At 44.3% G+C, this 26,632-nt stretch overlaps 1 protein-coding gene across 1 annotated transcript in view; it reads right to left on the bottom strand.

The window, feature by feature from the left end:
- FAM219A (family with sequence similarity 219, member A) overlaps nucleotides 1-26,632 on the bottom strand; it is a 117,882-nt gene that overhangs the window by 28,782 nt on the left and 62,468 nt on the right. The window contains exon 2 of the mRNA XM_009993807.1: nucleotides 21,384-21,483. Within this exon, the coding sequence (XP_009992109.1) occupies nucleotides 21,384-21,483 (100 nt within the window). The remainder of the gene's footprint in view (nucleotides 1-21,383; nucleotides 21,484-26,632) is intronic.

Raw genomic sequence — 26,632 nt, 5'->3', positions numbered from 1 at the left:
CTCTATTGTGCAAAAAAAAAAAAAAAAAAAAAAAAAAAAAAAGAGAAGGAAAAAAAAAGGAGTCTATTAAGGGCAATTTAACTCTCTTCCTTTAAATAGCTCTCTTTAAAGCATTCGTTATGCAAAAGGCATAATCTACCAGATAAAGTTAATATTAGTGCCCACATCCCATTTGTTACGGGTCCTGATGTTCTGTGAAGAAGCATTAAGGTCACTGATGCATGTAGTGTGATGTGTATTTAGGAGAGTAACAGGACAAACTTGCTTAGCTGAATACTCACAGCCTTCAGTTACATAGCAGATTATCACATAGTGCCTATTTTCATAAAAAGACATGAAGAGAGTCTTGAACTACATACACACTAAATCAAGCGTCCATGCTTTCAGGAGTCTAAGATACACACTAAATGACTGGTCTGTGGCAGAGAGCACATGTTTTGTAACCTATATAAATTACAGATTTAACTGAATTTTAATATATTGTAATAGGGAAAGCATTCACAGGCTGGCAGTTACCACTGTTTGGAATGACTGGTTGAGTTTCCATCTAGCAGCCAAAACAAATAAGGACAGAAGTGCTAATTGCACAGGCAGCACATGAGCTAGGAAGGGACTCACAGCTCACTGACTCCAGCATTCTACTTGGAAAGGACCCTTGGACTCCTCTTGCTCCCAGGACTGGACCACAGCTGACAGTTCCAGCATCTTTCCAGTTTTGATTTAGCAGCAAAAGGTCACATATTTGACCCAATCTGTTTTATCATGTGCATGGTTTCTACAACCCTGTGCATTTCAAACACAATTCCACACTTTCTGTCTAATGAAATGAAAGCAAATGGAGAAAGGCAACCAGACTGGTTAGCATGCTGAATGGATGGATATTCCTCACCCCATGAAGATCTGAGAAATCCCTGCTTTGCAGTGTGATGCCTACTTGTTTTCTTCCCTGGAAAAGGGAAAGAAAGATTGTTACTAACTTAGCTTGGCACCCTCCAAATCTTCTGCTCCCCAGAAGAGGACTTCCACAGGCATTGTTTTATTAGAGGAACTGCCTGTTTCCTGTCAACCCCTGCAGGAGAACAGGATATGCACAGCCCAGGGTGCCTCTTCCTGCTATTCAGCTCAGCAGCCCCAGTCCTGGGTACTTGGGTCTCAGCTGGCAAGCCATCCTGCACAGCAAACCTACCCTCTTAACAGGATTACTGACCTGATCTCTCCCTCATCGAGGCTGCCATTGTCTGGAAATTTGAAAAAACAGCCTTAGAGCTCAATTAGCTATTTAATACTTTTATGATTAACTGATGTGCTGATTAAGCTTTAATTAATTAGGCTGGCAGGAATAACAGAATAGTTTGGGTTGGAAGGGACCTTCAAAGTTTATCTAGTCCAACCGTCCTCCAGCGAGCAGGGACATCGTCAGCTAGATCAGGTTGCTCAGAGCCCTGTCCAACCTGATCCAGGAATTCTATTTCAGAGGGATACTGGCTCCTAATTTAGTAAATTTCCTCTTGGAGCAGGGCCAGGGATCTCTGTATGAGCCCTGGTGTGTGGCAAACCCAAACACTTCCCTCTCCTGGTGCAGAACTGCCTGCAAAAGCTGTTTGGGTGTTGCCTGGGGCTGCTGCCAGACCCATGTGGTGGCCCTTGGGGACAGCTTGACATTGCAGCCCTGATGCAGCTCAAAGACTCTTGTCCCTCTCCTCTCAAGGGTTCACCTGGGGCAGCCACAGCCCCCACTGCACCATCCAAAGAGCCCAGCCTGTCATTCTGATATCCAGGCTGCTCCCATCTGGACTCGGGCAGGTGGCCACCCCAGAGAGGAGGGAGAACTCCTTTCCTCTTTCTCTTTGTGAAAGAACTTAGAGAAAGCTCATGGGTCCATCTCTGGCTTGGTCCTTTGGTGCATGCTCTGAAGGACAGGGCTCACCAGGAGCTGTGATCTGTTCACTGCAGGGTGCCCTGGCAGCAGGGGCACTTTCCTCCTCCTGCTTGAACCCTGCTTTGGTAGAGAAATCACAAGTGGGCTCAGGGATTCGTCCCAAACTATGAAAAATGATTTATGATAATTTTGAGGACCTTTTCCCACCCTCAAAGGACTCAGTCTCCTTTCTCAGGTATGGCAGGTATCTGTCAGTGTGAGCCAGCAAAGGATGGCAGAGGGGATGGTAGGATGCTGTAGCAGGCTATTTGATGTTCCTTAGTGTCCTTCTCCTTCCAGGTGCAGAGCTGGAGGTTTTGCAGCTGCCTTTTTTTTTTTCAACCTCTGAAAAGGACTGGTGGCAAAACACAGCCATGCCTTGAATGGCACAGGGAAAAAGGCCTGGCCAGAGAAACTGCCCCTGCTGAAACTCCTGAGAAAGGGGCTTGAAAGATAAGATGAAAGACAAGGCTGCTGGCTGCAGCTTTGAGTGCTGCAGGAGGGGAAGCAGGCCTGGGGGATGAAAGATGTCATCCCAAACAGCAAAGCCCTGCAACTGGAAATCAGATGCGTGCACTGCTGAGCTGAAGCCTCTGTCAAAGGAGCAGCAGTTCCCACAGCAGGGAGAGCTCAAATGGACTCAGAGAAAGCCTGACTCATGCTGGATAACATACAGGTAAAGATGATGACAGTTCTCAATTCTCAATATACAACTGTGATGTCAATGAAATGTGGTCTAGTATTTTAATGGTGATGTACTTCACACCCGTTACCCTCTGTCAGGATGGTGTGGGGGATGCTCGGGAGTGTCTGCTAACACAAGCTGTGTCAGGTGCTGGAGGGCCCGTTCAGGGCTGTGCTTTTGGCACTGCCATCCCTGCACCACAGCCCCAGAGGAGAAAGGATGTGTGCCAGAGAACTGCTGGCCTGAGCAAGGTTTGACTTCACTGCTGGAGGGACTGTAACAGGGAGCCTGGGAGAAAGGGAGGCAGGTATGACCTAGACTCTGACTATTAGACCCTACGTCATGTTCCACACTTACTGCTCTTCTAGCAAAGACTCATGCTTTTCTGTCTTGCTGCAGCTAAAGGCCTGATGAGATCCCACTGACTGGCAATGCTCCCACTTCCCCCAGACAGCAGGCAGGGGAGGTTTCTGGCTCTGCCTCCCAGCTGCCTGCTCTCCACCCTGTAGCACTAAAGGAGATTGCTGTCAATGCAGCAGCCACTGCAGTCTCTGCATCTGACCCACTCTCCTAAATGACCCAGTGAGGCAGAAATTCTGCCAGACCAACATTTTGACCTCCCTCCTCGAGGGCCAGCTGTATGCACCGAAGGGAGGAAAAATCTCAGCTTGGATTTGCTTATCAAAAGACCATTAGCTAAGTAAGGACTTTCTACAGTAGTTCAAAGACAAAAGGGAGGAGAAAAGCAAAGGCACTACAGGCATTACCATAATTTCTCTGCCTCTTGTATGCCTGGGCCAGGTTTGTGTTGGATCACAGTGCACACATGTTCAGCTTCACTTTGCACATCAGCCTATCTGAACTAAAATCTCCAACTGCATAAAAACATAAGGCTTAGTGTGGTATAGTTATTTGTTTGGCTGCCTGACTGGAGCTGCATGTGAGATGAGAGGAACAGAAGAATTGTAAGAGAAGAAAGAGAAGAAAGTTGTGCTTGGCAAGCACAACTTTATTGCAGTAGTGCTAAGGGACTGGTGAGTGTATATAGAAGACATGTAGTTCCTTGCCTGAGGAAGTGAAGACAAAAAACGCTGTGCATAAGCAGTACAGGAAGCTAAAATGGTAGGTGTTTCAGTGATTTGTGGTTCCTCTTGGTTCTAACTTCAGTTTGAATTATCTTTCAATAATTAAGATTTACAACAGGCTTTAACTTGTATACGTAGATACCCAGCACCGTGAAAACAGGTTGAATTCAATGATGAAAAAGTGAAGTGCAGAGATTTGGCTTTTTTCCTCTGATAAAAACTTTGCCAGAGGCTGTGCTAATTCCAAGCCCTTTTCAAAGGACTTAATAAGAAATGACCTGCTTGCCCTTCAGCCAGGTGGTGCTGCCAGGAGGAGAGGCTGAGGAGAAGGGGAAGGAAGAGGGGAGGAAGACAGCAGTGGGGAGATGCTGGCTGGGTGCTGTGCATCTGCCAGTGGAGCAGGCTGCAGGATGTACAAGAACAAAACCCTGAAGACTCCAGTTTGGAGCCAAAGATGTGAGGAGAAGGGATTTGTTATCTTCAGGCACGAGGGGATTTCAGAGAGGCACTGCAGAGATACAAGCTCGCATTGTTTTTCTTTCTGCTACGTGTTTTTTTAAAGAAACTAATTTGCCTGTTCGTAGTCTCTTTTGAATCAAGAACACAGATTTCCATTGCTAACCAACCACATGCAGTCCTATTAGTATCAGTTGTCATCTTTTTTGCCTCATTATTTCTCTCCACATGAGCCTCAGCAACTTTAAGTCATACCACATGTCAAATTACCCCAGGGACTGAAAATAAGGGTGATGGGATTATTTATTCTGGGGACAACTCTGTAGTGAAGCAAAATGAGAAACGCTCTCTGAGTGCATGGGCTGGGGTGTCTGCAGGAGAGGGGGAGTGGGAATGAGGTACAAGTTCCCCTGAGGCAAGAAATTCAAGAAAATGCAGGAATGATGAAGAAGCCATGGTGTGTACATGTACACATACACACATTTAATAACTCCCTAAAACCTGGAATCTTCTTTCTCACACATGATATGCTGGAAAGAACGTGGCTTTTGCTAAGACCCAAACAGAAATAGCTTTAGCACTCAGATTTCCTGACAGCCACTCCACCCCACTGATGCTGGCACACATGGTGCTCAAAAAGGTCCAGGAAAAGCTGAGAGCAGAGTAAAAATGTGGCAGAAAATACTCTCTGCTTTCCACAGGCGTTTGTGGGTGCCAACAGCTGTGCTTGTGGGGTGAATGGAAGGGCAATGCTAGGCTTCAAGGAATAAAAACCCTTTAACTTCTCTCCAGGCCAGCACCAGTAAAGATGTGGAGGAAGCCCAGGGACTGACAGCCTTGTCCTTTCCAGGGACGGCACTTAAGCCAAAATTTGTGGGCACTGGGATGTGCTGAGCTGTCTTCAGCAGAGTGTCTCCTCACACAGCAAGTGCATTGGGGTAATGAGAGGAAGAATCATCATTTTTCGATCACCCAATACACAACCCAGCAAAGCCATCCAACCGAGAAGACACATCCTGACTTGGAGCCCACATGGATAAAATATGAGGAGAGACAGAAAAACACCCCAAGCTGGCATTTTTGTATCTCCTGCACCTGTTCCTTGGGCACCTTAAGTCACAATTGGCTCAGCCAAACAAGAGGGACATCATTTCTTCCTGCCAGGTCTGCAGGGCCCAGTAAAATATAAAGGAAAGCAAGCTGCATCTTCTTTCCTGACCACGCAGTGACAAAGTGTTCAGAGCAGCTCTGATGGCCTCACCTCTAAAGCCACTGAGAGCCATTGCTCTTTCACATTCCTCTGGAAAAGATGGTACAGGACACCAAAGGCAGAAAGTCTTTTCTTCTGTACATTGCATCAATTTGATGCTCAAAGGCAGCAGCCAACTAGAATAAAAAGACATCACAACCAAGCACCTCTGCTGTTTCCATGCTGGTGTGGGCAAAACAGCAAATTCCAGTCACACAGAGAAGTAAATCTTGGAGCTAAACCTACTACACTTTGCACAAGGGCAAAGCCTTGGTGGCTGGGACCATACCTTTTTCTTATTTTACTGCAGTGTTAAATGCACTCTTCTTACTCTGGTTGACCTTGTGAAAAACAGCATTTAGGATTCACTGCTGGCTCCATCATCTCATGATCTGCAACAGACCTCACAAAGGTGAACCAACATCTACCAATGACAGTGCAAGGTGCTGGGGACCTGGCAAGGCATCATCCTGAGAAACTCTGGGTTTACCAGGTACATCTGAGAGTCTCCAAGTGAAGCCGAAAGTCTCCAAGCAAAGGAACAAAGCTAAAATCAATGCCTGGGCAGATGGTGCCCCTAGGGCACTCTGCATCTGGAAATCTCCGAGGACCAAGGCCACCACCTGAAGTCCCTTGGGTGACTTCAACACTGCTGGGCTGCCAGAGGGATCCATATATAGCAAACCCCAGAGGTTTTGAAAGACTGCCTCAAATAACAGATTTTACAGTGGTGCCTGTTTACAAATCATGTATCACTCCTTACCCTTTCCTCCCACCAGCATAACCCTGTTTCCTCCACAGAGCACAGCTCAGAAATACTGCCTTTCAACAGTCCTGTTTGTTAACCACTGATAAGGGCCCTCATGAGCTCTAACTACCTGATGAGCACTCAGGAAGCCAAAGTAAATAATTTGTTGAGGTGAAGGATCAAAAGAAATATAGTCATGAATCTTCAGATTTAGAACCTCAAATATTTCACAGTTCTGTGATGCTGCCTCTGGATTGTACAGCTGGTCTATGAGGTCTGACAAGTTGCTTCTTTGTCGTGCCTGCATTTGAAAAGTTTTAGCATTGTTCTGAAACCTTGTTAGATGTAACAAACAGCTTTTCACACCTATGTGTTCCAAACTCCAAGACCATGAAAGAGAATTTATTTCTTCTGAGCTACTGGGAACTTATCAGTTTGCTCCAGAACATAATTATTTTTTTCCCAAGGCAACCTCCACACCTTTAACAGCCTTGAACATCTGGCCACTGCCTCCACTCCTGCCTTGTAAGAAGATAAAAACAGTGCTTTTCAAATTATTAAAGTAGTAGACCTCATTCTCCAGGATGGATTTTAATTTTATTTGCTTTAAATCCATTCCTCTGTCCTAGAGGAAAAAAATCCATGTGATGTGAATGGGAAAAAACATGGGATGTGAGGATTCATTTGTTTGTTTATTGCTGTTGGTTTTTTTTGTTTGTTTGGTTGGTTGGTTTTGTTTTGTTTTTCTTCTGTTCTTTCTTATGATTATTGTTGGCATGAAGCAGGTAGGCATCTGTCTGTGACAGCCAGCTTCTGGATCATGATTTGTTTCTGGAAAGTCCCCTTAAAAATCCAAATTACAGCAGAAAAAAAATCTGTCTGCCGATCTAAGGTTTTCCAATGGCTGGCTGAGACACCACCAATGCCAAGAAGAGCTCAAATTGGTCTATGAAATGGTAGTGTTTTACAGCCACTTCAGCAGCTGCTTGATTGTCACATGAGCTGCACCCCACATGAACACGTGCTCAACCACCTTGAGTTTGGTTCTGCTTTGTAATATTCTATCGCTACACACCTTGAGTGCCCTTGTTTTGCTAGGACGTGGTGGGTATGTGAGATCAGCTGCTTGCTGGTATTAAAGATCACTCAGCATTGAGAACTATGAATAAATGCAAGTCAGATAACACATAGGTAAAAGAACAAACCTTCCTGTTTGTGCACTTGAGCCAGTAAGAGATAAAAGCAAAAGAGAAAATTAGTTTTAATATGTTCTTAAATTCAATCCCTGTATAATTGAGGAGATCTGGGGAACTAAAGAGAAAAAATAGTGAGCAATAACTTGAATTTAAAAAAACCTCACATTTGTAATGGAGTGAAAATCAAGTAGCAATTAGGTTTCTCTTGTTTATCAGGGTACATACCAGTGCTATGGAAGAGGACTGCTTTGTGCCATGCAAATCATTTAAGTCCACCTCTTCAAATGGTATCATGTGGGTGTTGGGAACACAAGAGAATAAATAGGCAGGACTTAAGACAGGCTTTTTCAGTAGCAAGTAGAAAGTATATGAATTTTTAAAAAATATAACCAGAGTTGTAACTAGGAATAGGATCCCAGGATACTTCAAGGGGAAGGGACTTCAAGAGCTCTGTGGCTCAATGTCCTGCTTAAAGCTGGATCAGCTATAGGATCAGAATGGGCTGCTCAGAGCTTTATTCAGTCAGGTTTTCAAAACCTGCAAAGATGGAGATGACACAATCTCCCTAGGAAAAGTTCCCCAGTGTCTGACTGTATCATGGTGAAACGTATTTCCTAAAGGGGATTAAGGTGAGAAAAGAAACAGGTTGAGGATGACGTACCCACTAGATACTACAGGCAATTTACTGTCAATGCAGCCATGTTGATTTTATTCTTCACTAGCACAGAGAAAGTTTCCACTTTTCTTACAGCTCTCCAGACAACCTTGGTCATCTCCCACTGTCATTACCAGCTAAATGCAGACACCTGGCACTGTGTTTTCTCTCTCTTCTGTTTCTGCCCCAGCCTGAAGCAAAGGAAATTACAGCCTGGTTCTAGGTGAGACAAGTGTCCTGTAGACCCCCTGGAGATGCTTGAATTCACTTAGCCAACAGCCTCAAAGCAGCCATAGCCTTTTCTAATGCACTCATGACACTACTATCTAAGGAGACGGAAACTCCCAGGTACTGTGCCATTTGGAGGCCCTGATGATCACGGGTTAAATACTTGGTCCTGAAAGCAGAGAAGGACTCTAGAGGGCAAAGGTGGTACTGGTGCTTGTGTGTCCTGTGTGGCGACCTGGAAAAGAGCCTGTTTCTCAAAAGATACTCATCTTCCCTGCCTTTGGTTGACCAGGGACTGTAGGGTTATTCCTCCTCCTTCTGCAGTATTTTTTTCTCCAAGTCACACCTCTAAAGAATCTGTATGGCTCTTTTGTGCTAAAACACAAATTGTATATTGTAGTGTTGGAAGTAGACCTTACCCACCTCCCATAAATACCTAGTTATTGCACAGGGGGCTTTCACTGTTCTTTCTGAGAATGGTAGAATCACCAAGAGCTTTTCCTTTGTCATAGAGAGCAGATAGAAAGAAGAACATCAGCAGTGAAGGAGCTAAGATCACCTCCTGGTATTACTGATCGTTCCTTTTCAATGAAAGATAGCAAAACCCAAAGGACTGTCCAAAGGATCCAAAGCCACATTCAAGGACTGTCATGTGCATCCTTCTGCACACAGGCAACAATTACGTGGTGACGTGAGCTGGGAGGCACAGAGAAACATAGAATCACAGACTGGTTTGGGTTGGAAGGAACCTTAAAGATCACCTAGTTCCAGCCCTGTGGCATGGGCAGGGACACCTCCCACTAGACCAGGTTGTTCCAAGCCCCTTCCAACCTGCCCATGACAATGTAACATCTGCCTGCGCAGAAATAACTATGTCAGAGTTTTGCTCTCACATTTTGCTTCACCCCCTGCCACACAGATCAGACTCTGCATCAAGCCTCATTTCAGCCCAGTAGTTCTGCCATTCACGCAGAAAAAGGAACTGAACTTAAGTCTTCCATGTTCTGTCTGGAAGCCTGTAGCTAAATAAGGCAGAGCTGTTTTGTGACCTGAGCCTCTCAAACATTTTATAGCTAAAACAACCCTATAAATAAGACATGAATTTGCAAATGGTTTTGGAACAACCAATTACATACTTCTCTTTAGTGAACTTACAGGGAAAAAAAATTGTGCTAGGGTTTACTAGGTAGCATAATCCCTAGATACCTGTTTTTTCTGTAAAAATTGTCGGCAAACCCTGAAAATCTCGATTTTAAAAGTGGCCTCCATTCTGGACTTAAACTACTCATGCCTGACACCGCCACTTTAAATATTAAATATGCTAGCCTTGTTCAAGACATATTTTTAGCACAGTGACATTTAATATGTCAAACATGGTTTCTCAGATGAACTTACACAAAGCACAACTGTCTCACTTGTACTATTCATCTCTTCTCTCAAGTTCTTAGTCCTACAACCAGTACATAAAATAAATCAGAGCAAATATATATATATATATATATTTTTTTTTTTTTTAAATCTGCTCCGTTTTAGGCCAGGTAGTGGTGGGGGACAGAGAGGGAATGTCTTCTGGCATGGAGCAGCTCCTGCTCCTTGGGAGCTCTGTTGCAATGAAGGGGCTGCCTGCAGCTCTGAAACAGTTGGTGTGATTAAACTTTCTTCTCATAGCCAGCTCGATGTTTACTCATGGCAGAAAGCACCTTTAAGCTCATGAGCTTCAAACTACCAAGCTTGACAGAAGAACTGCCTCATTCCTTCAAAAGATGTCAACACCTACTGACTTGATAGTACTGATTTCACAGCAGTGAGCAAAATAGAGGGTATATAGATTGCTTGGAAAAAGTGGGGATTGTTTTGTGTTTAGAGCAGAAGGTTGAAAAATTCGAAGTTATAGCAACCATAATATTATGGTTTTGGGTTTGCAGTAGAATTGCCTAAAAAGCCCTGTAGAGGATTTATTTTATTGTGCGATAAACCTGGGTACTTTGCACGACAGAGCTGAACCAGCTCCCCATTGACAGAGGCTCAGGCTGAACCAGTTCAAGCTCTTCTCAAGGTAAGCAGTGAGATGAAATAAGAAAGGCATAGAGTTAAAAAGAGAAAAAGAAAGAAAAATATTTGGGCTGAGTTTACAGGTGAAAGGGACATGAAGAGGAAGGCAGGAGTCTGTGAGAGGCAATGGTTCAGCTGTGCAGTCTTAAAAAGTGAGGATGATTCCACTGAGACAGAAAGTGGGATGAAGCCTGGGAGAGGAGCAGTTTGCAAAGCCGAGTAGATAGAACAGGAGTCTGTTGCTCATACTGCACTGAGGCTGGAGGCAGAAGCAAACAGATCACTGTTGGTACACAGGAGAAGCTGGAAAAGATTCTTTGAGCAAATACAGGAAGACTTGGATCTATCTGTCAAGAACATACTTGTTATCTGTCCTCTCCCCCTGTAACTGGACCTGGAGAAAGGATTCAAATGATGTCTATGTGGCACATTTTTTCTACAGATTGAGAACAAGGGTTTGGGGAATTCTCAAACGTTTTAAAATCTGATGAACATTTGCCAGTATTTTTTCTGGAAGAAGTATCAAAATGGGGACTGCAGATACTTTGCACAGCACCAGACTGAGATGTCTCATTTCCATGAACGACACAATAAATGCAGACTTTCAGCACGAGCTATTCAGCCATGATTCAGGCAGTAATTAAAGCTTTTTGAGTGATAACTGTGTTTAGCAACTGGAGAAATGAGATCAGACTGTCCAATTACTGCTGTGACTTCTTAAGTAAAATCTTATCTTGGTAAATATGTGGCATCTATAAAAATGGATTTATTCTCCTTCAGTGAGGAAGGAATTATAGAGAATGCTTGCCAAGCAGAATAAGAAAAGAGCTGTGAAAAAAGCTTGGGGTTAAAAATAAAAGGAGGAGAGGTGCCTGAAGGCCTTCTGCACACAGCAGAACAGAAAGGCTGTGACTAGTATGGGCTGAAGATGCCACTGCCTTGCTATTGCCAGGGGTGAAACAACTGTCAGAGGGCAAAGGTCCCTCTTAGTCCGAGCCAGGACTCGCAAGATCCAGAAGCCTCATAGCACAACTAGTTCCACCATGTCCACTGCAGCTTTATTCCTCTTCCTGGCCTCCTCTGTAAAGCAGTGATGTTGGTTGGTGTATGAGGCTGGTGGTATCTTTGACCCCAAGCTGAGATGCTGACTATAACAGCTGAAGTTGCAGTAGAGTTGCTCCTACCTGTCTGCTAATCCAGAAAACAGCCTGTTTTGCATGTGTTCAGTGTAGGCCCATATTGCTCCATGACCTGCTTCACTCAGCCCTCTCTCCAAGTTTTTCCCCCTCTTTTGAGAATTGATCCTCCCCAGACCTCTGAGTTAAAACTGATGGACATCCATCCTACGGTGCATGAAGAAGAGTGTATCCAGCAGGTTGAGGGAGGTCACCCTTCCTCTCCTCTCTGCCATACTGAGACCACATCTGGAATGTTGTGTCCAATTCTGGGCTGCCCAGTTCAAGAGGGACAGGGATAGAGTAGAGAGAGGCTTCAAGGATGATTAAGGGACTGGCACATCTGTCATATGAGGAAAGGCTGAGAGACCTGTGGCTGTTCAGTCTGGAGAAGACTGAGAGGGGACGTTATTAATGTATACAAATACCTGAAGGGTGGGTGTCAAGAAGAGTGGGTCAGTCTTTCATCAGTGGTTACCTGTGATAGGATGAGGGGCAACAGAAAAAACTGGAACACAGGAAGTTCCACGTCAACATAAGTAAAAACTTCTTTACTGTGAGGGTGATGGAGCACTGGAACAGGCTGCCCAGGGAGGTTGTGGAGTGTCCTTCTCTGGAGACTTTCAAAACCTACCTGAACGTGTTCCTGCGTGACCTGCCCTAAGTGATCCTGCTCTAGCAGGGGGGCTGGACTCGATGATCTCCAGAGGTCACTTCCAACCCCTAATACTCTTGTGATTCTAGGATTCTATGACATGTCTGACTGTTGCTAACTGGGCAAAAACTGTGCTTAGTTTGTTGTCACTGTTCCTGTCCTACCTCCTCTCCAACATTTCACGTGGTACTTCTCCCTAACTCCCACATTAGGAGCTTGGCCGTGCAGGTGGTGCTTCAGCTGCACCTCTTGCTGGCACAGCACACTGAGGCTCTGCTGTGCACAGCAGGGTGTGACACTGTCTGCTGCACATGGAGACAAGGCTGTCCCTGGGTTCAGAGGAGGAGAGCTCCTTGGATGTTTCTCTGCTCATGCTCAACCGAGGTTTACATCCAAACCACCATGGCATCCCAGCTAACAAGGACACGGGATATTGATGACATTCTTATCTGTTCTGCTCTCCTGCTGTGATGCACCAAGATCTGTGTGTTTTTATGAGTTCTGAATCTTCAAAGGAGCCTTTAAGATCTCAGAGAAGCAGCAGATGCTTTCAGGGTGCTTTGTGCATCTTCTACACCTAAGGACAGCTGTTAAAAACCAGTAATTGCAGAGAACTTCCTACACCACCACAAATGCCTTCCCTTTGAGAAGCATGTGTTATTTCCACTTAATAGAGCCTGATGTGCTGATAGAGCATTTTAGACCCAACACTCAGTAAGCCCACAGTAACCTTTCCTGGTTAAGAGCCAAGTGTGCAGCACGAAGAAGAGAAAAAGAGGGGCCCACATCACTGTATAGTCAGAAGAAATTCAATTAACCATTAGGTACAGTTTAAGGCTCATCATAAATAAATAAAATACATTAAAAAATGCATAATCCAATACTGTCTATGGATGCTGTGGTCAGTTTTGGAGTCAGCTTACATGTATTACACTAGGCTCTACTTGCTTTCCTTGAGTGCTGTGCAGAAACTCATCTACCTAAGGAGACATTGCAAGGAATTACAGAAATAGGAACATCTGGGTAATTCAGAACTAGGGAAATGTTCATGTATGGTTGGCCAGTGCATCAGGTGGAATCTACATTTAAGGACACAGGGCTCTGAGAAGCTAGAAAACAGTATTATTGCCTTTTCTGTGTTGATTTTGTCAAGGATGTCAAGCAGGCAGCCTTGCCAAGTCAGGGTTGCCAGTCTTTTTAACAACAGCAACAAGGTGTACATCAGATAATGCCCAACAAAATGATTCAGCTACCTTACAGCCTCCTCCTCCTTCAAGACTTTTTATCTAAAGGTATATTAGTCAAGCGTGGTGAGTGCAACACAAGATGTGAGTGGGTGTGTGTCTATCAGCTTGCGAGGTGTGTGGGTACCCCGTAACTGGTCACAGAAGAGGTGAATGTATGATGCGGGAGGGCTGGGAAAGGCCGGTGAAGCTGGCATCACAAATCAAGTGAGAAAGACTAGGCTCATTTGGTGAACATCCTGCCACATCATGCTCATATCCATGTGCTCATGTTTTGCTTCTGGGATTTGCTGACTGGTACTTCCTTCCCATCTCACCCACTTACACACTCCCTCCTGTCCAGAACTCTCATCTGAACTTCAGTGAACTGCTCTGGTTTTTTTATGGCACTGGGATAGGCTGCCCAGGGAGGCTGTGGAAACCCCCTCCCTGGAGGTGTTCAAGGCCAGGTTGGACAAGTGTTTGTGCAGCCTGGTCTAGCGTGAGGTGTCCCTGCTCATGGCAGGGAGGCTGGAACCTGATGATCTTTAGGGTCCCTATCAGATAATGCCCAACAAAATGATTCAGCTACCTTACAGCCTCCTCCTCCTTCAAGACTTTTTATCTAAAGGTATATTAGTCAAGCGTGGTGAGTGCAACACAAGATGTGAGTGGGTGTGTGTCTATCAGCTTGCGAGGTGTGTGGGTACCCCGTAACTGGTCACAGAAGAGGTGAATGTATGATGCGGGAGGGCTGGGAAAGGCCGGTGAAGCTGGCATCACAAATCAAGTGAGAAAGACTAGGCTCATTTGGTGAACATCCTGCCACATCATGCTCATATCCATGTGCTCATGTTTTGCTTCTGGGATTTGCTGACTGGTACTTCCTTCCCATCTCACCCACTTACACACTCCCTCCTGTCCAGAACTCTCATCTGAACTTCAGTGAACTGCTCTGGTTTTTTTATGGCACTGGGATAGGCTGCCCAGGGAGGCTGTGGAAACCCCCTCCCTGGAGGTGTTCAAGGCCAGGTTGGACAAGTGTTTGTGCAGCCTGGTCTAGCGTGAGGTGTCCCTGCTCATGGCAGGGAGGCTGGAACCTGATGATCTTTAGGGTCCCTTCCAACCTTAACAATTCTATGATTCAATGAATCTTTTAATGGCTTTACTGTTCACCCAAGCCTGGCTCAGCTACGGTGTCTCGTGTACCTCTTACTTTCTGTCCCTCTATTTATCCTCTAACTAATCTGCAATAATTTGCTTGTCACAACTAGTTTTCTGCCCTTATCCTCACTGCTGTGTCTGCAGACAGACACACTGCCCTTAATGTGATGCAGCTGTTCACTCTCTTGTATCCTCCAAAAAGAGCCTGGAGATACCCTACAGGAAGGATGCTACAATAAATCTGAATACACAATTTCTCTTATAAATGGAAAGAATAATAACACATGAAATAATGTTTAAATAAATTCCTCCCAAGCCCCAGGAGACCTCCAAGTGGTAGGCTGCAGTTCTATCTTCATCAAGAAAATCAATAGCAGTGCTATATTGCTGCTGTACTCTGGCTTCCACATTACTCATCCCTCCCATATGAAGTACAGGCTGTGTTCAAGGAAACGGGTGCTCCCAGGGGAGGAAAATGGCTTTGTGCACTTAAGGTAATGATGTCACTTGAGGTCGCCATGCAAACAGTTATGGATGTGGAAATCTGCAGTTTTGTCAATAAAGCTGGAACCTGGGGATGCAGCTTAAGAGTTACAGTTTTTTATAAAATGTTTCCCTAATTTACCTACAGAGCTTGCTCCCAGAAACAGCTGCTGTACCTAATTAGCATTAATCGTCTTCTTAGAGAAGAGCAAGTGGGAAGAAGTACTGACAAAAGGATACACTAATGGTATTGATTTGTCCAGTCTGCTACAACTTTCCCTTATTATTCTGTTTTCTGTATGAAGTGCATAGAAGCTACAAGCTGTGAAGCAGCCTGGGAAGAGATGACACAGAAAAGGAGCCAGATATGCAGGCAGGTAACCAAGCCATTCAGTCAATACAAGACACTTGCTGCTTGCTTTGTTTGGGACTGCATCCCCCAGCACCAGGTTTTTGTCTTGCAAGAGCAGCCTTGGAAGGGGATCTCTGAGCAAGGAATCCTTTTGAACAGCACTGGGACAGGATGTTCTGCTGTGTGCTTTTTGGCTCTTCGATGGAGATGCTTTAAAACAAGCTCTTAACCTACATCCAACTCTATGAGAGGGAAATTATTTAACTACACCAGTTGAAAGATCAGTCTTAGGAGCAACAGAGGAAGATAAAGGCAGTGTGTCCTTTACTGGGGTTAGAGACTTATCTGTAAAGTTTCTACCAGAAACACTCCAATTTTGTTATGTTGAACCTTGACAGCTCTGTAGTTCTCAGCTCATTGACTGATATTCCCAGTACTACTCCACCTCGATCACACAGAAATTCAGTGTCTGCCATGAATGGGCAGCAGCAGGCAGGAAGGCAGGAGCTAACACCACAGCTTGTGCCATCAGTCTCTGTCACCAAACAGATTAACTCTGTTCACTCCAGTCTCCACCACGATGGGGCTCAGCTATAAATCAGATCCTCAGTTTTGTGAGGTCCAGCATAGCTGGGAACAACATGGTGTATTTGCGTGCAGTGGCGTTTCTGTTGGTATTTTAACCCTACCAGAGTTGCTTGCTCTAAGCAAACATCATTCCAGCTACTTGCTTGAGGTTTTTGAGAATCTCGCTTGCTAACAAGCAAGAATTCATACAATAGCACAAGTGAAATAATTCAGTGCTTGGAAGCAGATGCACCTAATTGGTGTCCCCGTGGAGAATCTCCATCCCCATCTAGAGACTGTGGAAGCCAGAGATAATCAACTCCTCTGCTATCACCAAGTAAATCCGGGAGTTATACAGGAAGAAGCAACAGCAGACAAGAAGCCTTGGTTGTCCCATCCAAGATCTCTCCCTGGAGGACGAGCACCATGATTAGAATGACTTTTTCTACCAAGACTTCCTTCACCTCTCCCTGAGCCATCTGCTTGGCTCTGGCAGCTCTATGGCCTTTCACTTGCTCTCATCTCTCTCTTGTCACACAGAAAGACAAAAGGCCAGGCTGGGGTAGATCAAGAGGCTTTTATGCTCACCCTAGCAACAGGTCTAAGCTCCTGGCAATCAGCATTTCCGTCCCAGCAGTAGCTGGGCTGTGGGTGACCTGCACTAAGAGCAGGCTGCACTGTGTCTCCTACAAAAAAAAAAGAGGAACATCCTAGAATGCAGCTGGCAGTAGTGAAGTGTTAGTATCCTATTAACTAATGAAACAGGTCTTCTCTGTTAGTGTTACTACAGCTTCCTGCCTCTTGAAGCAAATGGAGTTTCTGGCTAGGCTGGTGGATTACATACTTGAGCTACAGCAGTTTACACCAAAGACAACTTCGTGACATTTGCTTCCCCTTATGGGGTTGAAGTATGAGCCAGCCACTGTAATATTTGATATTAAGATAAATAACCAGCCTTGTTATTTATCCCCACCTCTAAGCTGGTAGGGGAACAAAACAGCAGCTAGGAAAGCAGGAAAATTATCTCCTACATTTGCAATTCAGGTCACTTTATTAGAAGAAGCTTTGCAAAGAAAATCTAAAATTAAAAAAAAACACATAAAGACCTTCAAGCCTGCATCAATATGAACTAGGCTTCCTCTTGGTCACCTGCCAGGAGACCCATCTAAATGCAGTTTAAGTGGTACCCAGTTTGCCTAGCTTAAACACTCATTTTTCATACACTTTTAGGCACCCCACTGTGAAATCTTCCGAAACCAGCTTCATTCTCTACCTAGTCCAAGAAGAAGAGGTGCTCACAGCTAAGGCAACAGGTAACTCAGAGGGATGAGGGCTACTATCAGAGTTCATCCCCTGTGTTCTCTCCCCTATGTTCACCTGCAGAGAGAGATGTGGGAGATTTGCTGCCCAGCTCCTGGGGTGGTGGATGAGCTGATGAAGATGCCACTGCCACAATCCCTCATTGCCACTGTAGCCTGTTCTGCAGCACTGCAGCCAAATGCCATGTTGCCTGTTCAGTTCTGACATGAACTGTCAGGTCACTGACTGCTAGGTAAGACAGACAGACTGTCTGGATGGGGATTTCAGTGCAGAGAAGGAAAATTAAAAATGCAAACCAGAAAAACAGATGGCGTAAGCTTCATTAAAATAATATCTCGTCTCCTGGGGATCCCATGAGGATCTGTTGCCTTCCAGTGGATACAGAGCCCCTGAGATTTACACTTGGGGATTATTCCTTTCCTCCCTCTCTCCTTGTCACAACTCTCTTCTCTTTTCAAAAGGCTTGTGGTATGTGCTCCATCTGCATATGCCTCCTAATAAGGACATGCTGGAGACATCTTCTAAGCACTAATGGACACCCAGCCCCCCACAGTGCTGTGGGGAGCCTCATTATCAAGTGATTTGCAAGAAAGAAGCATGGCTGAACCTTACAGTTCCTGAGAGAAAGACAAAGTAGCAGTGTTAGAAAAGCAAGAAATACACAAATAATATTAACATAATATCAGCAAAGGTTTAAGATTATGAGCTACACTAACTTGGAGATGTTATTCTCCCTTGGCGTGAGGTTCTTATCTTCTCAATGTGACCCCAGCAGCAACATTCATTGTTCCTTTTATAAACCAGATGCAACCTTTGGGGACCCACTAGAAATATAAGCCACCAGTGAGGTTTTCCTTGAATCTAACTGATCCCTCAAGCAAAAACATAGCCGAATGTATTTATTTAGAGGGGGGAGAAACAACCAAGGAAAAGACCACTAAAGCAGCAGGATAAATGCGTGCATAGTGTGTGCAGCACAGCACACTGCTTGTGTCGCTCACCAGTCACCCTGGGCTCTGGAAGCAAGAGCTGTATTCATGCTGGGTTGGTATTTAATTGAGCTCACTCTGAACCAGTCTTCCAGCAAGCACATATGACAGATTTATACACAGATCTTCAGAGAGCGAAAAATGACATTTATCAACCTTGCATCACAGCATTTGGTATTTGAACAATTGATTCTGATTTAACAGTGGAAAATGCCACTGTCCATATGGAAAACTTGCAATAGGATTAAAATCCTAGTTGCTACCATTCCCAACAATGGCCCAGACAGTTAAGGTATTAAACATTTATGTACTACCTTAACTTTGTCTAGCCTTAAAGAGATTAAAACCAATCAAAATCCTGATAAGCTTAATGCAGAAGAGACAAAAAAAACCCCAAACCAAACTAGCTGGAGGAACAGGGGAGAGAGCCAAGAGATGCGAGTCATTAAACTGCTTGAAAATTCTAAAGGTCGGGCAGATTTTAAGAATAACAGCAGCAGGAACTGATGTGGATTAAAGGCATCTTACACTGGCTAAAGACAATGCTGATAGTCTTGTTTTTCCCCAGGTAACCTAGAGCTCATCTTGGCATCACTAAGAATAGAGAGTCAATCCGAATGCCACTAGACATGAGTTCACCTAAGTAAAGAAGCACACTGTTTCCACAGGCAGAGAGAGAGGCGTTTGAACTGATTTCTCTGGAGAGACAGAGCAGGAAGATGCTCGTCAGCCTCCTAAGACAATTCCTCTTAAGCAGGTAGGTTTCACCCACTATTACCTTCAGAAGCACATTGTGGTCAGCACTGAGTATTCACTGGGCAGGAGCACTGGCTGGAAAGGAGATCCTGACAATGACACACTTCTATCTACTGCAAAAACTGTTCAGACCCTTCATTCCTATGTGGAAAGAGAGAAATTTTGGCAAAAGGACTAATCATTCTGTTTTGATCCTTAGAAAAAAAGATGGTGAACTCCGCAGAAGTGTGACTATGGCATATGTTCACATATTAGTACATTTTAATAGTTACCTTGCAATCAACTGACATAATAGGAGTCCTCTTCCTTAGTCACCTCCATCTGGTAAATTCTAGTTTACAGTAGATTGAGTTTCTTCTGTCTTAATTTTCTCGTTTGTGTTATTTCAGTTTTCATGGTTTTTTTCTCTATGGTATTTCTGACACTTTGTTGTACTGGTGTCTCCCAAAAACAATTATGCTTTTTTTGTCAACTCCTGCTTTTTGTGTGCAAGTTATTAATAAATAAATAAATAAATGAAATGACTGTTGGACAACTCCATCAGCAATGTCCCTTCTTCTGATACTTTATCCTTCAGCACTATCTGATCTGTTTTGAGACAAACAAACTACTGATTTTGCTTAAGTTATTAGTTCATAAAATGGAATTTTGTTACAGACCAACCTCAAATTACTTTTTAATTTAATTTGCATTAATTGAAATTGTTATCCCTGAATTCAAACCTATTTCTTATGATTAGGTCTCCTATAATGTCATGACTTACCAAAGCCACCTCTAAAATATTACAATTTCCTGTCACGTTAGAGAACCTCTGGGGGATATTTTTATTGACTAGAAATGCAAGAATATCTGAGTTTTACCAACAATACAATAAATTTCTCTCCAACCTGTTTCCTGGTATTAAATTACCCAAAACAACTATTGCAGTAGTAATTTTATCTCTAATAACATTACAGAACTCCCTAGGCAGTGAAAAAGGATCCTGGTGGCACATGGCATGCTGGCAGTGATAACCTTTTACATAACTGTGAGTTTAGCTGTCAATAACACATACTGCTGCTCCCTGCCTTTTCCTGAAAAGTAGCCACTGGTTTCAGAGCACTCATGACTGCAACTGCAGAACAGACCTTCTGTTCCAATGCACTTGCTGAAATCCTCCATCAGTAGCTCAAGGTCCTCCACTTTGCTGCATGATCTTGCTGTGTGTGTGTATATTCAACTTTCCCTGACTATTCAACTACTCTATTTTCCTTTGCTGTCCATGGGTCTACTCCATGACATTCCTTCCTGCAGTGCTACAACCAGATTTGTCTGATTATTCAATTTACCATGTACTCAGGCAGAGCCCTGAGACTTCACAAGTGCTCCTCAGCCTTTTCCTGGTGTTTCTTCCAGGCTCCTCTTGCAAATGAAGCAAACATCAGTGTTTGCAGTAGTACTGCACGTCCCTGAGTAAAATGTGTCTGTCAAGAACATCTCTTCATAATCACATATCAATGCCCAAACTTTCCTAAATCTTCTCCAAACTTTAGCTGTCTTATGACCTTCCCTCTCATTGATGTGGTAGAGTCCAGAGCTCTCCCACTGAACAACTGGGCACCCAGTTCTTTCTGAACCTGCCCCAACTTGGCATAGTCATGCTCACGTAGCTCCAGAATCATTCTGTCAGTGCAACTTGTTCTGATGTGAAGGACAACCAGGAGACTGCATCCTGCTCCTACTGGGAAATTTTCCAGACTTAAATTCCCAGTTTTTTATCCATGCTTTGAGCAAAAAGCACACTGTTCCTTTGACCTTTGTTCTTCATCAGGCTCTTCAGTCTGTGTGACACAATAGTGTCTCAGGTTTTGGAAGCAGGACAGCCATGTGTGAATTACTGTCTTCTTGTACACATTAGTCTTGCAAGGAAGCAGTGTATTGTCCTAACTGGACAATTCTGCTTCCAGAACTTAAAAAAAATATTGCTCAGAAACAGCAGGAGTATTTGTATGTGAACTTGTACTAATCTAGAAGCCCTCCTTCTCACAGTAACACAGCTCTGTCTTTTCCTGGTAGTGGCCCAAGTCTCTGATCCTTTCACTTTTGTTTGCAGTTATTTTATCTGCTCTTCTCTTTACAATCCCTATATATTATCTGCATTCTTTAACTGGCAAAGCCTTGATCTTAGCTTGATAAAAACCTGTAGGTTTAAAAAGTTATGCTTCCTTTCAAAGGCATAGCTTCTTCCTCTACCACAGCCCAAGACAGACAGTTCTTACATGTTTGTAGGCCAGTCCCCCGAGCAGCAGAATCACAGATAAAATTGCTCTGGAAGTTGTTTGAGCTGAGCTCGGATGCTCAGCCACACACATGGAAATACCACAAGGGACCTCACCATATTTCAGACCTTGGATTCAGGTTTTTTACTCTCTATCAGCAAAGACTCACCTAATTTCACTTGCAGTGGGGACGGCTTATAGTTCATGGCTACAGTCTCCCCCTCCCTCGTGTCGCAGTCTCTGTCCGAAATAGATGCAGCTGTTGGATCCTGTTAAGAAAGAAAAGGAAACAAATCAGAATGGTTTAGCTAGAAGTTATGCAGTCTCTTCCCTAGCTGGCTGTTAGGCGAGTCCATCCCCACCTGCATTCAGAGGGAGAAGAGAACATGCTGGTGTTTTGAACGGCTGGAAGTCAGGAGGAAAACACAGAATTTTGGAAGCACATTTAGTATGTTAAAAGTAGTTCTGGAAATGCCAGATTTCAACATCAGACTTATATGATGGATGATACTGGGAATACAACGTGGAGGGTGGGTCATCAGTTCAAATTCAGTCTGGGCTGGCAGCAGTGCCAAACCATTTTCATGTGATGACTCTTTGGGGTGTTATTTGACACAAATTTACAGTTTCAGCAGAGTTCCAAGTCGACCTGTTGACCTCATGATTAAAACTAAAAAGCTCACAAGCACCAATGTGAAAGTCCAGCTCAGAAGGAATGAAGATTGAGTGACTAGGAGAATTGAATCTCCAGTTCCTCTTGGCAAAAGGATGAAGAAGACTGTATTTCCCATGCTGGACCTGTTTTGTGGCTAACCAGAGACATTTATGTCAGAATCAATCAGCACAGCATAATTCACTGTCACTGAAATCCCCCCAAAACCCAAAGCTCCCCAAACATGGAGTGTGCCCTCTCACACCCACTTGCAGACAACCTAATCCTGGTCACATCCTACTCGGTGGTACAGCACATCAAAGGATTCAGAGAGAGAGAAACTACGAATTCAGGCAGTTCTGTCACCGCTAAAAATATCTGAAGTCCTTTCACAGCAAACTTCAAACCTCCTGGAACCATCTCTACTTATCACCATAGTGGGAAATTAAAGCTGCTTTTCAAACATGTTGACTTCTTCCCACCTAGAAGCTAGAGATCAAATTGAACATGCATATATATGTGTATCCATGTGATGTAAATCTAGATTTACAATCAGTAAAGCTGCACAGGGAAAACAAACATCCAATATTAGATCCTACATCTGAAGAAACTAGAACTTTGCAAGAAATGGAACAAAGCATCAGAAACTAAATACTATAAAATACAATTCCGAACAGGTTAATTGATACTGTCCATCAGTTTCTGGAGTTTGTATTTTGTGCACAATTTCCTATAAAAATGCAACCCATAATTTGGCACTGAATCTACATGCAAGGCAGAGTCACCGAGCTTCAAAGGATTGCTCTTCACTCTCATTAAAAAAATCACCCAGTGAGCCACTGTCACTTCCTCCTCAGTTCCTGCCTTCTCTCTGGAGTGCATATTATCTCTTTGTAATGTTTTGCTCATGAGGCAAAATGTGCTTCTTGAATTAGGTTCCAATTTCAGAGAAATTGGTCAAATAACATATGTAGTGTTGTAACGTATTATAAAAATTCTCCTTCCTTGCACTATCCAGTAGATTTTGACAGTACTTAAAATGGGTGGTGGTGACAAGACCTTGCATTCAATATTATACAGACTATGCTGAACCATATGCTATTTCTTCTGCTTTCCTCTAATGCAGTCACTGCTGCACTTTCCCTTTAATACAGCAGTTTAACGACTGGTTTACAAGGTTAGAGCAGGTTGCAAACAAACAAGACAGGCTGCAGGAGAACGTAGTTAGGCAGAAATTATGCATCACATGCATTTTAAGGTAAAAATCCTATTTTAGTAACCAGACTGAATGACAAAATACAGCAGCTGAATGGCAAAAATATGAGTTGCAGCTAAATGAAGCTAGAAGTGAACTGGTACACAGAAGAAAAACAACCCCAACTTTATATATGAAATATTATGAGCTATAGCCAGCTACTCTCACCCAAGGAAGAGATCTTGGATAACAGATTCCATCAGATGATGAACAATACAGTCCAGACTGACAATGGATGGGATTCTGGGAGAGTGGTATGAAGAGGTGAATAGGGACCAGCTATTCCTTATTTCATACAAGTGTGAGACAACAGGTGCCAGTCAACATATAGCAGCTGGAACCAACCTCAGTAGCTCTCCACAGAGCACTGTGGATGCTAAAAGGGGCTCAGGAAAGGGTGAGAAAACCAACTGGAAAGAATATCCATCAAATACAAAAGTACTGGTTTTGGCTCAGGCTGCCCCCACACATGAATTGCTGTAGGGGAGGAATCAAGGAGCCACTTGGACTGGCTTACCCTGTTTTTGTCCTCCTGTGGACATGAAAGGAGGGTAGGTGAGACCTTCAATCTGACTTGAAATAATCAACCTTATTTTCTGTGCCAGAGACTTTTCTATTATCTCAAATGGCAACTAGTTCTCACGGTATCTGTAACATGGAAGCAGTCTCAAAACATCCAGCTGAAGGGGCTAGACCAGGATCCAGGCTGTAGGAAAGGGATATTCATGGGAATGGCCAGATAACACAAAGGACACAGCTGTTTCCCAGCCATGCTAGAACCTCACCAAGAGGGATGCATAAGGTTGTAACTGGCCACTACCTGGGTCCAGTCTTCTCAGATGGTAACCCTTCCTCTGACAGTCTGGTAAAAGACAGAATGCAGCCATTTTTAAGGAGCATGACTCCAACAGCTGGATGTTCTTAGTTCAATAGCTCCTAGTTATTGAGCACAAGCAAATTCTTGGAACTTCAATATGCTGACTGCAGGAAAGCATGGGAGAGGACATGTTATGGTAAAGGACATGGTGCCACGTATGACACACACAACCTCCTGTGCTGGTGCAGTCCAGAACAGGGACATGTGACCTCAGAGTCAGCAGGGAAGGAGCCTGGACACCTGGACTAGTTCAGGTTCAAACTGTTCATATTATGCTTAAACTCTTCAAATCAAAACCAGCCCCTGCCTTTCTTCAAAGCTGATTTGCTGACAGTAGTATTCCTTGTGGGTAACCTGCCAGTGACATTAGACATCTGTTTGCATCAACAGCAGGAGGGAAGAAATGTTTTGGGGTGTTTCTGAGGATCCAGACTCTGGTCCTTGACCAGAGGACTCAGTTGGAGCAATATCAAAGCTGGGCTCCAGACCAAAAAGCAGAAAAGGCTTCCTTGACCTCCAGGGAAAACAAAGATGCTTTTCAAAGAGTGACTTACTCCATCCTGTCTTAGACGCTCATCTTAAGAGGAGATGAATCCATCTCTGAAGATTTGTCTCCCTCTCCCCACCAACTGGGAAGGTCTGGCAACTGGTGGAGACTGCACCCCTGCCTGTGACACTGGAGGTGGGAATAATGATGACGGGCACAGCACCAGAGTCCATAGTAATGCCAGTCCACACCAGGAATTCACCTTGAAGCTTCAGAGCAATGTTTTTCTGCCTCAGCAGCACAGCAGACCCCCTGTAGATCAAATTATGGCCCCACCACAGACCCACAACAAGCACAGAAGTGTCTGGGTGACGAGCACTGCATACACAGGTCAGGCCTGCTCCCTCCAGAGAGCAAAAGGGATCCAAAAGGAAACAGCCGGGTCACAGACAGCATCCTCGGTGCCAGCAGGTATCTAGCCCTGGCCCAGCAGTGCTGAGGCACTGTTGTGTTTCCCATCCATCACTTTGCACCCAGCAGTGCACAGGGCTTCATAGTCACAGCCCCAGCCGGGAGAAGGACGGCATTCCCACGGCAGGAAACAGCCGGGTCACAGACAGCATCCTCGGTGCCAGCAGGTATCTAGCCCTGGCCCAGCAGTGCTGAGGCACTGTTGTGTTTCCCATCCATCACTTTGCACCCAGCAGTGCACAGGGCTTCATAGCCACGCCCCCAGCCGGGAGAAGGACGGCATTCCCACGGCAGCTCAGCAGGAGCAGCCTCTTTGCAGGAACACACTTTGCTTCTCCGCATACTGAGCGGGTGCATTTCTCTCCTTCTAGCTCATGCACCCAGAGAAACGTTTACTTGACTAATTATCCTTTCGCCTGTGAATGCCTACGAGCACACAGAGACTCACCGCAGGCCTCCACTATGGGAATTCACTTGGCAATTTTGTCCCTTTTCCCAAGCCTCCCTAAACCCACGGATTCAGCTCTGACCTCAGTGTCAAAATCTCCACTGCACGGTGTGACTGATCCCAGTCCCCATGATGTGATCCCTCTCTGCCCCTTGTGGGGCACACAACACTCCCAATCAAAAGGCAAGTTCCATGCTGTGGCTGCAGGAGGTCTAGATGGCTATGGAAATCTAATACATTTAAGAGATTTTTTTTTGTTCCTGAGGCCTTCTTCTGTTTCAATTCCTAGAGAAAAAAAAATAAATATATATATATTCATTCAGGCCACTGCATGAACATTTGTCTGGGGCCAGAGTTTAATCAAAGTTTTTCTACCCACATGCTCTCAGCTTATCTAGGCATGCACAACCACAGCACTCGAATAGTTGGATTATTCCCTACTAGTTTGCTTTTTTCTACAGGGTCAATACAATGGACGTTGAAAACTGCCCTCCTGCTAGGCACAGCCATGTGCTAGAGTGTGTACCGTGTGCCATTTCTGAACATCAGAAACTGGGGTTCCAGTGAACCATCACAGAGCAGGAGTGCTGTAAATCCTGGGTATGCAGAGGCACAGAGAGAGACTGAAACCACTTTAAACTAAAATCTGGGGTTTAAGGAAGATGGCATGCTCAGCAGGGTTTTTATTCTTCCTCTTTTTTGAAATGCTTCCTTTCATTTGCAGTACCTAGCAAGAAACACAACACCTGGCATAAAACACCAGGTCAATAGCCTTTTGACTTTTACAATTTACATCTCTCAGTAACCCACACTGACTGTGGAGGAAAAATAGCTCTAAAGAGCCAAAAACCGGTGCAGTTAGAGATACAAGATGTTTCTATCTGCCTGCCCTTCACAATCCTAAAAATCACTCATTTGTACAGCCCTACAAAACATATTCTCCACTCTTCTGTCTATGGGAAATTCTGTGATCATTAAAGCAACTCTGCTTTTGGATGAAGCACAGGGAGAAGATTGTCCAGACCCTCTAATCTCAAGGAAAGACCCAATATACAGGGATTTGCTCACTACTCTCCACAGTTCAGAGGCTTTGGTCTGATCATCACCAGCTGGATCAGTATGAGCAGACTCCTCAAGAGTATAATCCAGCTACCTTTGTCTCTTTCCAATACTAACCAATTATGTGCTTGTTACCTTCTGTCCAACTTAAAGATGCTGGAAGTCTCAA

The sequence above is a fragment of the Chaetura pelagica genome, unplaced genomic scaffold (genome assembly GCF_000747805.2).
Source record: "Chaetura pelagica isolate M959 unplaced genomic scaffold, ChaPel_1.0 scaffold283, whole genome shotgun sequence".
In the NCBI taxonomy this organism is placed as follows: Eukaryota; Metazoa; Chordata; class Aves; order Apodiformes; family Apodidae; genus Chaetura; species Chaetura pelagica.
This window is presented reverse-complemented; position numbering and strand designations above follow the sequence as displayed.